Genomic DNA, 14,973 nt, shown 5'->3' on the forward strand with positions numbered 1-14,973 from the left:
TCTGCAAAGGAAATCTTCCCCCTTGCAGTCACCCAAAAGACTCACCTTCCTAGGGTGAGGAAACGGGGGAAGATTCTTTTTGTTTGCGAAGTCAGAGAGGGGTGAGGCTCTGAGTCAGTTTATAAAACAGCTGCTTCTGCTGGTTTAAAAACTATAAATATGGTTCAAGAGTCACTACCCTTGAATACTGGATGTGGTATCCAAGTGCCGTTGATCGCATTGGACTTGCGTGTAACAGATATCGCAATGGAATCATGTGCCAGTTTACCTCAGGTAAGAATGCTTGAAATTCCAGTCCATTGAGGTGTGTACAGCACAAAGCAGGTGCTGTTCATCCTGCTTGGTCGTTAATTATTGTGTGTCGCTCTTTCCAGACAGGGGAGAAGGTCCTTGTCTCAGGGAACTTACAATCTCAATGAGAAATGACAACAGGCTGGGAAGAGAGGGGAAACCTCTTTGGAGAGAGAGAATTCACTTACAAAGATATCAGATGGCCTGGGGCTTTTTGTGTGTTTCATGTTTTTCTTGTTTTGATACGTTAGTTTAAACTGTGATATGATTAGCCCCTAGGGAGGGAGTAGGCAGCTGAGATTCAGGTGGAAAGCAAGGCGGGTGAGTCTACAGGGGGCAGGTTTACTGTTCCTTTTATAGAGACAGATGAGAGGAACCTTCATCCTCTGCTGTTTCGTACAAACAGCCTACATTCATACCAATTAAAGTAACTAGGGTGTACAAAATGAAGTATTTGGTGCATCAGACGAGCATTGCCACATTCTGGGGCTCTGTGATCCACAGCTCTGAATCTGGCCTTTTCAGCCTTTGTTATAGCGGTTATGCATTTATAATAGTGAATGATACTGGATGGTGAGAAGTTTCTTTTCAGTGTTACCATTTTTCTCTCTTGCTTCAGGACCTGAACACTAAGACTAATCCATTGGGAATGAGAGAAACCAAGGAGAGGGATCTGTGCACAGTGCAGCGGACTGCTGACAATAAGGTACTATACAAGAGAATTTCAGAATCAAACCATGTTAGGGTTGTTTCTGCCGGTTGAGGGAAGGGGAGGACAAATTTATTCACTGATAATTTGAATAGCTCCTTAATGGCTAAGCAATCCCAGCTTCATGGGTGAAACATGCTGATGTTTAACATTTGAATCATTCTTTGTTCATATTAAAGTTCTGTAGCTTTGGTGCATGGAAAATTTTAGTATCTCCGTTACTTGAAAAGGGACTGGTTTAACGGACTTTCTACTGTAAAATATGTGTTACTACAGACGAGGACAAATTTACTGCTGGTGTGAGCGGTAACTGACATCAATGAAGTGGGGCTATTTGCATCTTCAATGAATCTGGTGCAGTGTCTCATTGGTTTTTCAAATGGTGTAAACCCAGTTTCATGGGTCAACATTACTTCTGGCCTCTGCTGGAGGGAAAGTCATCACAACACAGAGCTTCAGGGGGAATTAATACACATTATATTAAATCCTCCAACGGGAAGTCAGGGTACCAGCTTTACTCAAGAAGACACCTCTTCACGCTGGCAAACTCTCCAGTTTTCACCCTGTCTCTAACCTTCCCTTCTGTTGGTGAAGTGTATTGAGATGGTGACGCTAGTGTCATCCAGAATCCTTGCATTTCACTTGGTCCCTGGCTTTAGACCTGGGCATGGTACAAAGACCACACTGGTCTCAATAGTTGGTGATCTCTTCTGAGGAATATATTGTGTTCATGTGTCTGTGCTGTTTATCCCTTTTGCCTTAGGTGCAAATTGGAATTGTTCACCTGTGTGTACAAGAGTTTGCACCTGCAAAATGTGCTTTTGTTTACCCAAGTGGAGGTTGATGACTAAAAATCAGGCCCTATAAACCAATCTGTCAAACACAACTCTGATGTATTTGAAGTGCCACTTAACCGTAGAATCATAGAAGTGTAGGGCTGGAAGGGACTTGGAGAGGTCATCTAGGCCAGCCCTCTGTACAGGCGCAGGACAAACCAAACCTGGATATTTATATTTTATGTATGTTAATATTTGATAAGACCTAATCCTGCATCACTGAAGTGAATGGGAGTTTTGCCACTGACTGCAATGGGTGCTGGATTAAGTCCATAGTGCATAAGAGAGTTAAAAAATGGTCCTATTGCTCCCTGTCCATCCACTGTAGAATACACTTCTATTATGGAGCCTCTGAATGTGGCATGGCTGAATAGATTAAAAACTATATATGTAAATGACAGACTTTGTGTTTGTTAGCAATAAAGGGAATATGCTAACACTGAATAATAATTCTCAGATCATGAAGGATTTGAATGGTTTTCTCTTGAATCTCCATGGGAAAATTAGCAGAATTAGAATCAGAGAATCATAGAATAGCAGGGTTGGAAGGGACCTCAGGAGGTCATCTAGTCCAATCCCTGCTCAAAGCAGGACCAATCCCCAATTTTTGCCCCACATCCCTAAATGGCTCCTGTAAGGATTGAACTCACAACCCTGGGTTCAGCAGGCCAATTAAGAGAATCTAGCTCTCTAATGTCATGGCATTTATTAAACTATTTAGGAAACACCACCTATTTTTGTCAGGTGGGATCACAAAATATTGAGTTACAAACATCATACTGATTGTTTAAGAAATTTCCCCCTTCTGTTCATTAATTAGATGTAACACATTAATAGAAAAATAATGCTGCACTTCCCTAGAGTCTTTCATCCACAGTTTAAAAATTGCTTTACAAACTTTGAACCAAATCCTTCAAGCCTTCTTTAGGCAAAACTGCCATGGATTTAAATGGGAGATTTGCATTAGTAAAGACTGTGTGATTTGGTCCATTAATTATTTAAGCCCTCACAATAGCCTCTGAGATCTCTTGAGTATATAACTTGCACTATGTACAGTGTGTTAAGTTGGAACGTTTTGAGTAATGATTTACTTCCAATTAATGTTGTGTCCTATTTTGTTTTTTTCCCTTTCTGGAACCTTTAAAATGGAGGGTTCATCGTAAGTAAAGTGTGAACTGAATGAAAAATATAAATAAAATGGGGGAAATGAAGACGACCCCAAGAAAGGATCAGGGGAGCAATGTGAGAGGTTGGGGGAGAAATGTTAAATCTCACCCCAGGAGACACAGTCTGGTTAAAAGTAATTAAACAGCTGGGTAGAGGAGATGAGGGATTTTTATGTGAAACAGGGTTAAACATGGTAGTTTCACCTGAGTTTCACTTCACATTTCTGGTGCAAACTCCAAGGGTCCAAACCCAGGTAATTCAAAATTAAAGGAAAGATTCTCACAAATCTCTGGTTTCAGAGTAGCAGCCGTAGAGCTTAGCTCAGTGCTCTCATGCAGTTACAAGAAATCACTTCAAAGGAATCCATATTCCATGGTGGGTAGCATGAGGGAGGTATCAAAGTAGAGAGAACTGAAATTGAGACTAGAAGTAACCTGGGGACCCTGGAGTAAATATTGCCCGCTGGAGGCTTCAACACACTAAGAAGAGCTCTGCTGAGAATAGCAGCCATTTCCCCTGACTCCCAAACCATGTGTGCTGCACCAGTGGCAGCTGGATCTCAAAGAACTAAAATTGTACCGTTTATAAAAACCTCTACAATTTTTCCTTTTCTCACCTAAAAACTACATGAAAAATCTAGCTCCCAACTAGGCCCTGAATTATACATACTAACACAACTGGACTTTAGTTAGAAACCAAACCAAGCTCCCCTAAGGGGGCCATTTGGGGATCTGGGGCAAAAATTGGGGATTGGTCCTGCTTTGAGCAGGGGCTTGGACTAGATGACCTCCTGAGGCCCCTTCCAACCCTGATAGTCTATGAAATTGTATGAATCTGTGTCTCATATTGTTTTAATCACAGAATCTGGCTTAGATGGTTAGTAGTAAAATATCCGGGGGTAGCCGTGTTAGTCTGTATCCAGAAAAACAACAATGAGTCCGGTGGCACCTTAAAGACTACTGTGCAGAGCAAAGCGGGCGACGGCGGGCAGAGGGCTCCGCTCTCTCTTCTTGTCCCGTGTCACCTTCCTCCTCCACAAAGCTCCTTTGCATGCCCCCTGCTGTCCCCTTCCTTTCCTCTCTGGGCTCTGCCCCGCTGGGCAGCGCCTAGCACGATGGGCCACTGCACCTTGTCTGGGTACCCCAGTGACCTGCTGTGGATGTGCCTTTCTCCCCTTAGCCCCCTTCCTTCCCCGTCGGCATGTCTCTGGCGCTCCACAGCCATGTTGCTCAGACATCAGCAGGGCCTCTCCCTGTCCCCCCCGGCAAGTTAAATGCAGGGACCCTTCCCAGTGCCCTTGGCTGTGAGGTTGTTGGCCCTGTGAACCCAGTCCAGCTTAGCCCCCAGTTATCCTTCCCCAAATAGATTTGTTGACCATTTTATTATCATACAGAAGCTTCCTGAGCAGGTTGCTTATTTGTTAGGTATTTCTCCCTCCCTCATGACCATTTCTATCTACTAGATCTACCCCACATTTTAATGTTCACCCTGGCCTTTTGTATGTTTATTCTGCAGACAGAATCATCTCCTTGTTACTTACTCACTGTAAGAGTCATAAGGGCAAGGAATCTCCATCAGACAGATACCTGTGAGTAACTTTCCTGATCTAGAGGTTCCACATAGTTCTGCACTGGGAATGGTGCTGAGCTGTTCTGCTCCAGGGGGACCTGTACTCCTCCAGGGAAGAAGAAGGCTTCCTAGACTTCCTCAGTGCCCAGAAGGAGCCCACCCACTGCTACACCCTTTTAAGAGATGCAGCATATTTACTTTTGTGTGCTGATCCAGGGTGAAGTGCCAGAGTGGAGGGGGAGCAGACAGGACAATTGCCTGCACCTATTGCACACCTCTCCTCATGCTCAGAGGGAAATTGAGGAAGCAGTTCCTGCTCTCCACTGAAAGCAAGGACTGCAACTGTGTCTGACCCTTATGTAGGTTGTGCAAAGGTGGGGGAGGTTCCTTGGGCTCTCCCCCATACTGTGCCCTTACGTTAGGGCCAGGCATAGATTGGTGCAGTATAGCTATGTTTTTTCTCACAGGCTATATAAAATATTCATGCTTTTTTCCAAGAAAAATAATAAAAAGCTTAATAAGAAAATAACTGCTTCAATGTATAAAATGGAAAAGCTTCTTTTAAAAAAAATGTGTTTATTGCTGCAGTTATATAAAGAAGGATCAAATTCCTCCTCTTCTCCATCCCTATTATCTGGACTGGGCTGGATATATTGGACAGAAAAGAAACAATTTTGTTTCTTTCATTTTGTTCAGTGTGTTCATTCCCCCTGGTGCCAATTAGCACTGCATAAATTGCTGTGTTGTCATTTAGCAAGGTTGTTTTTGTTTTAATATGCAGTAAGCCAGTCTGATTGCTATGTGACCCTGTGGCTGCCGACAGCTTCGGCTGAAAAGTTCTGGACTAAAACCATCAACAACTGCAAAGACCCAGTCTGGAATGAAACCTTCTACTACAGGATCCAGAGCCAGGTCAAGGTAAGGCCTTGAGAACTCTCTCTTATCTGTGCTCTAGAGAGTTCTCTCCTGCAGAAAGGATGATGGTAATGTTCCTGGCTGGCAGAAGATGTGAAAATGACACATCTCAACTCAAAAGTTTGCCATCTTGCACCAGGCAGTGGAAGCCAAATGTATCAGTCAGCCACATGCCTAGCTTTGGGCTGGAGAAAACCCGCATTACTTAGAGTTAGAAGATGTCTTTTCAAAGGTAGATGTTTCCGTCATTTCCTCATTCCTCCTCTCTCCCACCATACACTCTCTTTCTCTCTCCCCCCCTCTTTGTGCAATATTTTCCCCAGGAGTCCCTGCTTCCTGGGCTCTGTGAAAGCCAGAATGCAGAATTTCTAAACTCCCTCATCTCCCTTTCCAGAACGTGCTGGAGCTGGGTGTCTACGATGAGGATGATGTTACCCAGGACGATCACCTCTTCACTGTGCGCTTTGATGTGGCTAAACTTCCACTTGGAGAAAGAGTTCTCATGTACTTCAAGTCTGACCCACAGGTGAAGTATGAAATAACAGGGAGGGCTGGGTGAAAGGGACGCACTCTCCTGGGTTTTCTGCCTACACTACTATTTGTAATGTATTACTGTTTTCCTTCATGCATGTTGGATTACCCACCCTAGTAGTCTGTCATTCTAACCCTCTGGAAAGGCCTCTTTGCTGGCGCTTCCTCCATTACAATGAAGGGTTTTGCCTCCATGCTCTTGGGCAATGGAGGCTGGCGGAAGTGGGATGCTCTTTGCAAAGCAGTCTCTTCAATGAGTTTGCCGCCAAAGATGACCCTAGTGGAGATTATTCTTCCCTCCAACGGGTATCACTTGAAGTTCTCTGTCACAACTTGTTGGCACCAACCCAGCAATTATGAGGTAGTAGTTCTGAGATCTGGAACTGATACTAGACTGTATCTAGTACTAGTTTATGCATAGCTTATAATTATACACCGTGACACTAATTTTGGCACATGGCTACCTAAACAAGATGTCTAAATTGCACAGCTGATTACTTAAATTGACAAATAGCTGTATAAAGTCCTATTTAAAGTCACATCTGGAAAATTGTTACTTTTTTTAACAAGTTTCCTAAATGATCAATTGAAGTGTAATATACAGCTGGTGTGAAGGGGCAATTAACAGGAAAGCTTGGTATCAAGAGATCTATCAGGTATCTTATGTCCAAGCCACCTCACTGGCATTGGTACTATCCATGCTAAGGTAAAGAGTATTGGCTAGGTAGGAGAGAGGAGAATATCCTTTGGGTGTTCATGTGGAGAATCTCTGTGTACTTTCACAAGGTCAAAGCAACAGGGGCATAGGACTATAGTATTTATATAAAGTATCCCCACATGGACACAAACAGTGAGAACAGCTCCTGTGTTGCAAAATAATGTCAGGTACGGTGTTTGTTTTTTTTTTTTTTAAGACTTGAAAAGATGAAATAAGCTGCATCTGCTGCAAAAAATTGAAGGTGACTTTGCAACAGCACTTTCTGTACTGGGGTCAGGTTTATACACGCAACAGGGCTTTTCTGAACAGGAAGCATTATCATGTTCAGGGGTTCTTAACGCTTTTCATATCATGGACCAAATCTATTGGAGGGATTGTCACATTCGCCTCCCAACATCTCAGTCATCATCCCATTTGCGATCCCAAAACACTCCTGAGAGAGCTACAATAATTGCTTATATGCAAAAGTAATAGTTGGAAAGAATGTGGGTATGTTTTTAGCTGTCTTTAATGTGATAAGTGTATTGTCCTTTTTAAAAGACTATATTAATCACACAGAATCCTTTCACTCTTCAGTTAGCCATCTCCTCTCTTCCCATCTGATCCTCCCACTCCTTTGGACATGGTTTCCTGCCAGTTGATGCCCTTCTTCTCCAGGCCCCATCCATGCTGCCCTAATTCCAGATTTCCTTCTACTCTGCTGCCCTGGGCATATTGCCAAGTGACCTTGTCCTCCTCTTCCACTGTTCCCCTGCATGTTTCTAAGGGACGTCTACACTTCAAGTTGGGGGTGTCATTCCCAGCTCTGTTTGAGGTAGTACACTAAAGAGAGTGTACCTGCAGCAGCACGAGCAATGGGAAATATCTCATTGTGCAACGAGTGTAGCTGAATGCAGGTTAAGTTGAACAAGCCTTTATTAAACACTTTGGACTGCTCTGTCCATGTGACTGAGTTGCTTTCAGCCTAATTCTTAGCATGACCGCCTTTCCTTTTGTCCTCTCAAGAACAGTCCCTTCAGGGAACATGGCCATCTGACTCCACTCCATTGGGATATAAGATGGGGTGGGATCTGAGTTACCCAGGAAAGAATTTTCTGTAGTATCTGGCTGGTGAATCTTGCCCATATGCTCAGGGTTTAGCTGATCGCCATATTTGGGGTCGGGAAGGAATTTTCCTCCAGGGCAGATTGGAAGAGACCCTGGAGGTTTTTCGCCTTCCTCTGTAGCATGGGGCACGGGTCACTTGCTGGAGGATTCTCTGCTCCTTGAAGTCTTTAAACCACGATTTGAGGACTTCAAAAGCTCAGACATAGGTGAGAGGTTTTTTGCAGGAGTGGTGGGTGAAATTCTGTGGCCTGCGTTGTGCAGGAGGTCAGACTAGACGATCATAATGGTCCCTTCTGACCGAAATATCTATGAATCATCACACATGAGGGGCTAACTGCTCTGAATATGTACGTATTTGGCCAGGCCAAAGCGACACTCTATTTTTAGCCCACTAGCTCAATCGGAGCTAGTGAGAGTACGTCTCCTCGAGCTGGGAATCACATCCCCCTTCCCCCTGTTTGAAGTGTAGACACACACCCCCTCAATCTCCTCTCCTACTAGCAGTCTGTCTACACTGCAGCTGGGCGGCGTGATTCCCACTGCGGGAAGACAGGCTCATGCTCGCTCAGCTGAAGCTAGCATGCTAAATATAGCCTTGTGGAAGCTGCAGCATTGGCAGCAGTTTGAGCTACAGACCTAGGGGGTCAGGGAGGCTTGTAGCCCAGTCTGCGACATCCACACTGCTATGGTTAGCAGGCTAGCTCAGCTCAAGCTAGTGCGAGTCTGTCTACCCACGCTGGAAATCACACCTCCCAGCTGCAGTGTAGACATATACTAGAAGACTTCCTTATATTGACAGCCTCTAGCTCCTCTCCCACTGATGGGTTGCAACTCCAGTCCTACTGGTGGCAGTGATCCCAGACAGCGTCTCATTCCCCCCACCCCTATTAGGCAACAGCAGCTCCTGGTCGAGGAAGGCACGCTAAGACCTCTTCTTTGTTCACAGCTGCTTTTACAGACATCCAGGCCCTTCTTAGCAATGAAGAGCCTTAGTGCTTGTGTAAAAGCAGCTAGAAGCGAGGAGGAGGAGCCAGCACCAAGTGAACTGACAGGTATCCATGGAGTGCTCCACAGATCACTAGTAGTGCATGGGACACAGTTTGAGAACCTATGTTATAATAATCCCGTTAACTTTCTTTCTTCAGAGAAAGGAGGAGCTGGAGGTGGAATTCAGACTGGAGAATATGTAAGTAAAAGCCAAATGCTATAGAATCTGTAAGGGAGAGAAGCAACAATTGAGAGACTAATGAATGAATCCATTTCATTGGCCCAGAATGCATCATTCTTTGACACTACTACTAATAAGCATAGTTTACAATGAGATTTATGGTATCTGTAATATCAAAGAATGGCGCATTCTGGGAGAATCATCAGTGAATCACGACAGGCAGGAGAATTTCACAGAGGGGGAAGAATGATTAAAAAGCTAGTTAAGTTTTTTTCTGTGCTGAATACCCATTAAGGCGTGATTAGTGGGACAGTCTTCACCTGTATCTGGTATTAACTCAAATTTCACTTTAGCTTCATAGTTTGTCTTTGAGATAAATGGGGCAATATTGTTCTCTTAATGGTATCTGTTTTGTCTGGAATACTTCTTTTACATTTGGAATCTTGATCCAATGAAGCCAACTGTAATCTCACTTTAGTGAATGTCAGAAAACAGTCACATGGTGTGGCCCAGTAGGAAATATTTGTTAGCTTGATGACTAGAATGGCATGAGCTTTAGTGGTTTTGCCATGGCAAAGCGCTATCGGGGGACTTGCACCATGAGATTTCTAGAATTATCCTTTGTTCAGACACAACGATTCCAAAATTTAGCACAAAACTAAGATAAGCCAGATAACAGTTGGGAGAAAGGTGTCTCATTAAATTATATTGCACCCATTACTAAATATGCACTTTTCATTTTGTTTCTAGTTCGGATCCCTCTGAAACCATCGTGACTAATGGAGTTCTAGTGGTAACTTTTATGTTCTGTTATCATCCCTGTCCTGTAGCAGTACTCATAATGCAGGTGAGATGAGGGTTGCCAATTTTGATTGGACGTATTCCTGGAGGTTTCATCACATGACATCTTTAATTAAAGATTAATCTTTAATTGCTGGAGGCTCCAGGACAATCCTGGAGGATTGGTAACCCTCAGTGGGAGTAGAGAAACTGTGCTGCTTCGCAGTCAGCAGGGCAAGGCACGCTCCTGCAGAGAGAGGCTGAGACTGAAAATAGATGTGATTTCCTAGTCATCTGACTCACACCCATCTCCTCCCGTGTATCATGTTTGGAGAGCTATGACTGGAGCAGCTGCGAGATCCACCAAGCCAGCACTCCTACAATAATGCAGAGTGATTCCTTCTGGCAAAAATTGGGAGTGGTATAGTGGTGAGTTGCCTCAAAGCCAGCATTCTCACCTTATTGCCTGCAGTGGGAGGCACTGATCTCTGTAAAGCTATGAGCTCCCCCACAGACTTTATTATTCAGTCCCATCCTCTGACACTGTATGAAATGGTGTAGGAACAATTTGCTTCCCCATAGTCTCTGTTCCTATACCGTTCCCCCCAAATTACTGGCACTTAATAACAATAACACTTCCCACAAGGGCTTTGCTTGCCAGTGATACTGGTTCTTAGTAGCTTTCTCTCATTATTATTTTTTCTCCTGAATTAGTCCTCTGTGCCCCTCTCTGTATCCTGAGAATGCTGTTAGTTTGGCCTGCCTCACACTCTTCAGAGAAGCTGTGTTGTAAGTCACAACCACCCATCCTTTCTTACAGCTGATGACTACATATGACTCCCTACAGTTATTCAGTTTCATTCATAATCAGATAGCAAGGTCACTGTAGAACATTTGGTTTTCCTAGGGGCTGAGCATGTTGCCTACGAAGCATTCAATTTGTCCATCAACAGTAATACACTAGGATGGGAAGTAGAACCTCAGATCATAATATTCTCCATCATGAGTTATTTTATTGTTCTTCTCGGTTACAGTCTCGCAAAGTCTGCTGTTTGGAAGTCCAGGTGGATGAGAAGAAGAGGGAAAAGAAAAGGAAGCCTTCATCACGTGAGATTGTTGCTTCATTAACTGGCTATAAGTAACCAGATATTGATTCTACTATGGTGACTGGCCATTCTATGAATCATTAAAATAAATAAATGGAATAAAATAATATTTCCACATGATACAACTTTCTTAACACCAATTTTAAAATGAATAATCCGTTATCGGTTACATGGACTGCATCCCATACATCTGCATAGTGAACTCCTTTAAAGTAACACTAAAGCTGAGATTTTAATCACAGAAGGGTTAGAGTTATGATTCTGACAGCAACCTTAATTTTGTTCACTTGTGTGAGCTGATGTCCATTACAAAAGGCTTTTCATTAAATGATTACACAGCTTAAGGGAAATAACTCGGAATACAACATAGAGAAAAGAGTACAATTTCTTTGCTTTACATTGTGTTGAACTGTTTTCCAAATATTGAATCATATTGTCCAGTGTGGTATTAATTTAATGAGAGAGAAATCTATCTAAGGCAAATATTCAAGTGTGTAGAATTAATATTGATTTTATAACTAGAATTGTCTGACCTTTCTGTGATTAAAATCTCAAGCATGGTGTTATGTAATATTGTTTTTACATATTCTTTCCTTTGTTTGTTTATTTAAAAAACATATTACAAATTCAGTGAAAACTTCCAGTATATTACCTCATAATGTGTCCTTTACAGGCCTTTTTTACAGATTTAGTCTAAAATGTATTGTTCATTTTTATATTGTATTAGCACTGGGGTGCCCCATTGTGCTAGGCATTAAACAAACATACCTGTCTAAACTAGGGGAAAAGGCTTGTTTAAAATCACTTGTTAGTTAAGACATTTTAATCAACATTATTTCTAAAGCCCATTAAGCACTTAGGCTCACATGCTCAAAGGTATTCAGGCCCCTAACTCCCTTTGAAATCAAGCACCTAAATACCTTTGGCCCTGGGGCTGATCATGACCGTTTTTAAAGGTGTGAAATCCTGCCTATACTTAGTTTTAAGTAGTGTTTAAAAATGTGGTATTTTAGCTAATAGGTTGGGTTTTTTAAAAACACAACCACCTCTTCCCCCCCTACTCTATATAGCCTGCAGTGAAGAGTTTACAGTCACAATGGACAGAACAAAGGAAGGATTGTGATTCCCATTTTACAGCTCAGGAAATGAGGCACAGAGAGATTAAGTGACTTACCCAAGGTCACACAAGAATTCTGTGGCACAGCTCAGAACTGAACTGAGATTTACTGAGTACCTTAACTACAAGGTCACCTCAGTCAAACAGTTGTGTTGCTATGGAAATAACAGCCCTTAAAGAATTATAAGGCAAAGTGTAGAAATACAAACCTTTTATTTATAAAGGAACTAAAGCTACAACAGACATACCTAGATAAATTGCTCCATTCATTCATGGAACCAGACCTTTTTTAGTACTATTAGTGATTATCACATATGGTTAAGGCTGCAATTCTTTCACAGAGGTCACAGAAGTCACAGATTCTGTGACTTTCCGCAACCTCCATGACTTCCTCACAAGCTGGTGTGGCTGACTTCAGGGCCGCCTGGCCAGCTGGCCCCAGGGCCTGCTGCTCTGGCACTCCACAGCCAGCCGTACTGGCCGCTGCTGGAGTGACCTGGGCCAAGCTGCTCCAGCAGTCCCTGGGGCCAGCTGCACAGGCCCCTGCTTGGGAGGCCCTGGGCAGCTGGCTCCAGGGACCCGCCTGAGCAGCCCCTGGTGCGGCTGGTCCTGCGGACTGCCCGAGCAGCTGTCCTGGGGGCATCCCCAGGGAGCGTCTGAATAGTGGTCCTGTGGGCTGCCCCATGGCCAGCCGCACCAGCTGCTGCTGGAGGGACCCAGGGCCAGCAGCACCGGCCGCTGCTCAGGCGGTGGCTCCGAGGACCACTGGAACAGCGGTCGGTCTGGCTGGCTTTGGAAAGAACCTGAGCAGCAGTCCTGGGGGTTCCTTGGGAACCCCTGAGCAGCAGCATTCCTGGGGTGGCTGAAGCAGCCCCAGAAGCCATCCAAAGAGCGGTCCCCAGGAGCAGCGGCTGGGGGACAGTCAACCCCCAGCACTGGAGCAGGTCCTCCCAGCAGGGGCCCCCGAAGCAGCAGGGCCCCAGAAGTAGAGATTTAGTCAGGGGTATTTTTGGTAAAAGTCATGGACAGGTCACAGGCCATTAGGGTTTTATTTATTTATTGCCCCTGACCTGTCCATGACTTTTACCAAAAATACCCCTGACTAAATCTTAGCCTTACATATGGTACATTAGTATAGATTTGCTCAATTGGAATAAAATAAAAGCAAATAAATGGTTCCCATATCTCATGAAACCCCACGTATCTGAGCCCCTTCTCGTGCAACTTGATTTTATCCTAATTTCTGTCAATATCTCTAGGGTAAATTACCTACCCCAAAATTTCCTTGATTACCCAACCCCTATTTATCTAAATATTATAATAGAATAATATTGCTCAATATGTGGTCTCTCTTAGCTCAGTGTAAAGAACTTCTAATCAATTTAATGAAGGTGGGGTTTTTTTAACACCCCTATTATGCTATGTTTCCAGTCCAATAACAGTAACTTCTGTGTGTGCTTTGCCTCATTCCTTTAGGGAAAGACATCTCCCTCACAGTGAAAGGATCCCATGAAGACACTCAAGACCTTACATTGGCCTCTGATCCCATCATTAGATCCTCATGTCCCCCGAAGTTTCACTATGTCAAGTATAAGCAGTCAGCATTGGATATTATTCTACCAAAGCAGAAACCATATTACTCCTTTGTAAGTTATCATTGGCTTTAATAAACTTAGTAGTAACTTTAAAGAAACACATGCATTAGATAGCAAAATTAATCTATCTTCACTTTACTCCTTGTGATATAAACTTCTATGTATTTCTTCAGTGTAGCTGTTCCTATAATACAAAGGCTGACTCGCCAAATGTGGCTCTCAATTCACTTCCCACAGGAGAGAAAGTAACAATAGCAGAGGTGAGTGCCTATTGTTAACTCTTAGGAATAAACACTGATCCGTATCTGGATTATTACCAGTGTAACAATAATGGCCTAGGTTGCCTCCTTCCTTGGAAACAACGTCGGAAAGGGGATAAGAGGAGGAGGAGAATGAGGATAATCCCCTCAATGAGTTTTTCTGGCATTATCCCTATGGTGAAAGAGGTTAGGGAAATTTGATTTCAAAGGCAGGGCCCCTTCCCACCTCCATGAATCTTGGGAGCCAGATCTCTGTCTGTCCCACAGGGGTCAATTGACTCTCCACGTGTTCTGTTGTCTCTGACAGAGGAGCTCCAGCTGTAGCCATGCAACCATAGTGCTCCAGAATGCAATCATTGCAGCCGTTGCTCCGGAATGCAATCTTGTATTTATGCACCTGGGATGGGGAGTTCCAAGATTCCAAACTCATTGCCATGGGCCTAAGTGAATGGAAGATGGAGGACAATGGCTGATATAGCAGAGATCTCAGCCCAGTACACGGGTGCAGTTGCCTGAAAAGGCTGGGAAGTTGGGAACTCCTGATTTATTCTATGATTCTGAAATTTTATGGTGATTAACAATAGGCTTTATGATTGTGTAAACCCATGTTAAAGGGCCACAGTTACATGATGTTGCTAAGAGCCAAAATTTAGCTTTTGAAAAGAAAACACACTACTACTCACAAAAACCCTGGATTCTACAAAAACTAATAGCTATAATGAGATTTTCATGATTAGCCAAGCAAGTCACCTTGAACTGTCATTTATTCCACCAGTTCTCAACCAGTACTTGCCTCTTCAGGCTTTTGTGAGTGACACTCTAAACACTCCATCCTGATCTTAATGATAAATCACTGTGCTAGGTCTTGGGGCACTGCTGCTCATCTCTTCCTGTCCGGGAGGAGGGCATTCTAACTAGCCATGAAACTACATCACACACAGGCGCATGGGAGGAGACAAACACTGGCTAGGAACCCCAAGGTGTTCATCTGTTTAGAATGGCACAGTCACTGGAAAATGCTGAGCAGCTTTACAGAGAATGAATGAGTGGTGTTGAATCCATATACATAGCATCTCAGGTTGGTGTCTGCATTGCTGAAAAGGG

General features: G+C 43.6%; 1 protein-coding gene across 1 annotated transcript in view; it reads left to right on the forward strand.

The window, feature by feature from the left end:
• The first annotated feature begins 246 nt into the window (after positions 1-246).
• LOC125638718 (cytosolic phospholipase A2 epsilon-like) overlaps positions 247-14,973 on the forward strand; it is a 38,078-nt gene continuing 23,351 nt past the window's right edge. The window contains exons 1-10 of the mRNA XM_048854801.2: positions 247-273; positions 911-997; positions 4,519-4,591; positions 5,354-5,490; positions 5,882-6,013; positions 8,989-9,029; positions 9,762-9,804; positions 10,826-10,898; positions 13,491-13,660; positions 13,783-13,869. Of these exons, the coding sequence (XP_048710758.2) occupies positions 247-273; positions 911-997; positions 4,519-4,591; positions 5,354-5,490; positions 5,882-6,013; positions 8,989-9,029; positions 9,762-9,804; positions 10,826-10,898; positions 13,491-13,660; positions 13,783-13,869 (870 nt within the window). The remainder of the gene's footprint in view (positions 274-910; positions 998-4,518; positions 4,592-5,353; positions 5,491-5,881; positions 6,014-8,988; positions 9,030-9,761; positions 9,805-10,825; positions 10,899-13,490; positions 13,661-13,782; positions 13,870-14,973) is intronic.

The sequence above is a fragment of the Caretta caretta genome, chromosome 6 (genome assembly GCF_965140235.1).
Source record: "Caretta caretta isolate rCarCar2 chromosome 6, rCarCar1.hap1, whole genome shotgun sequence".
Classification (NCBI taxonomy): Eukaryota; Metazoa; Chordata; order Testudines; family Cheloniidae; genus Caretta; species Caretta caretta.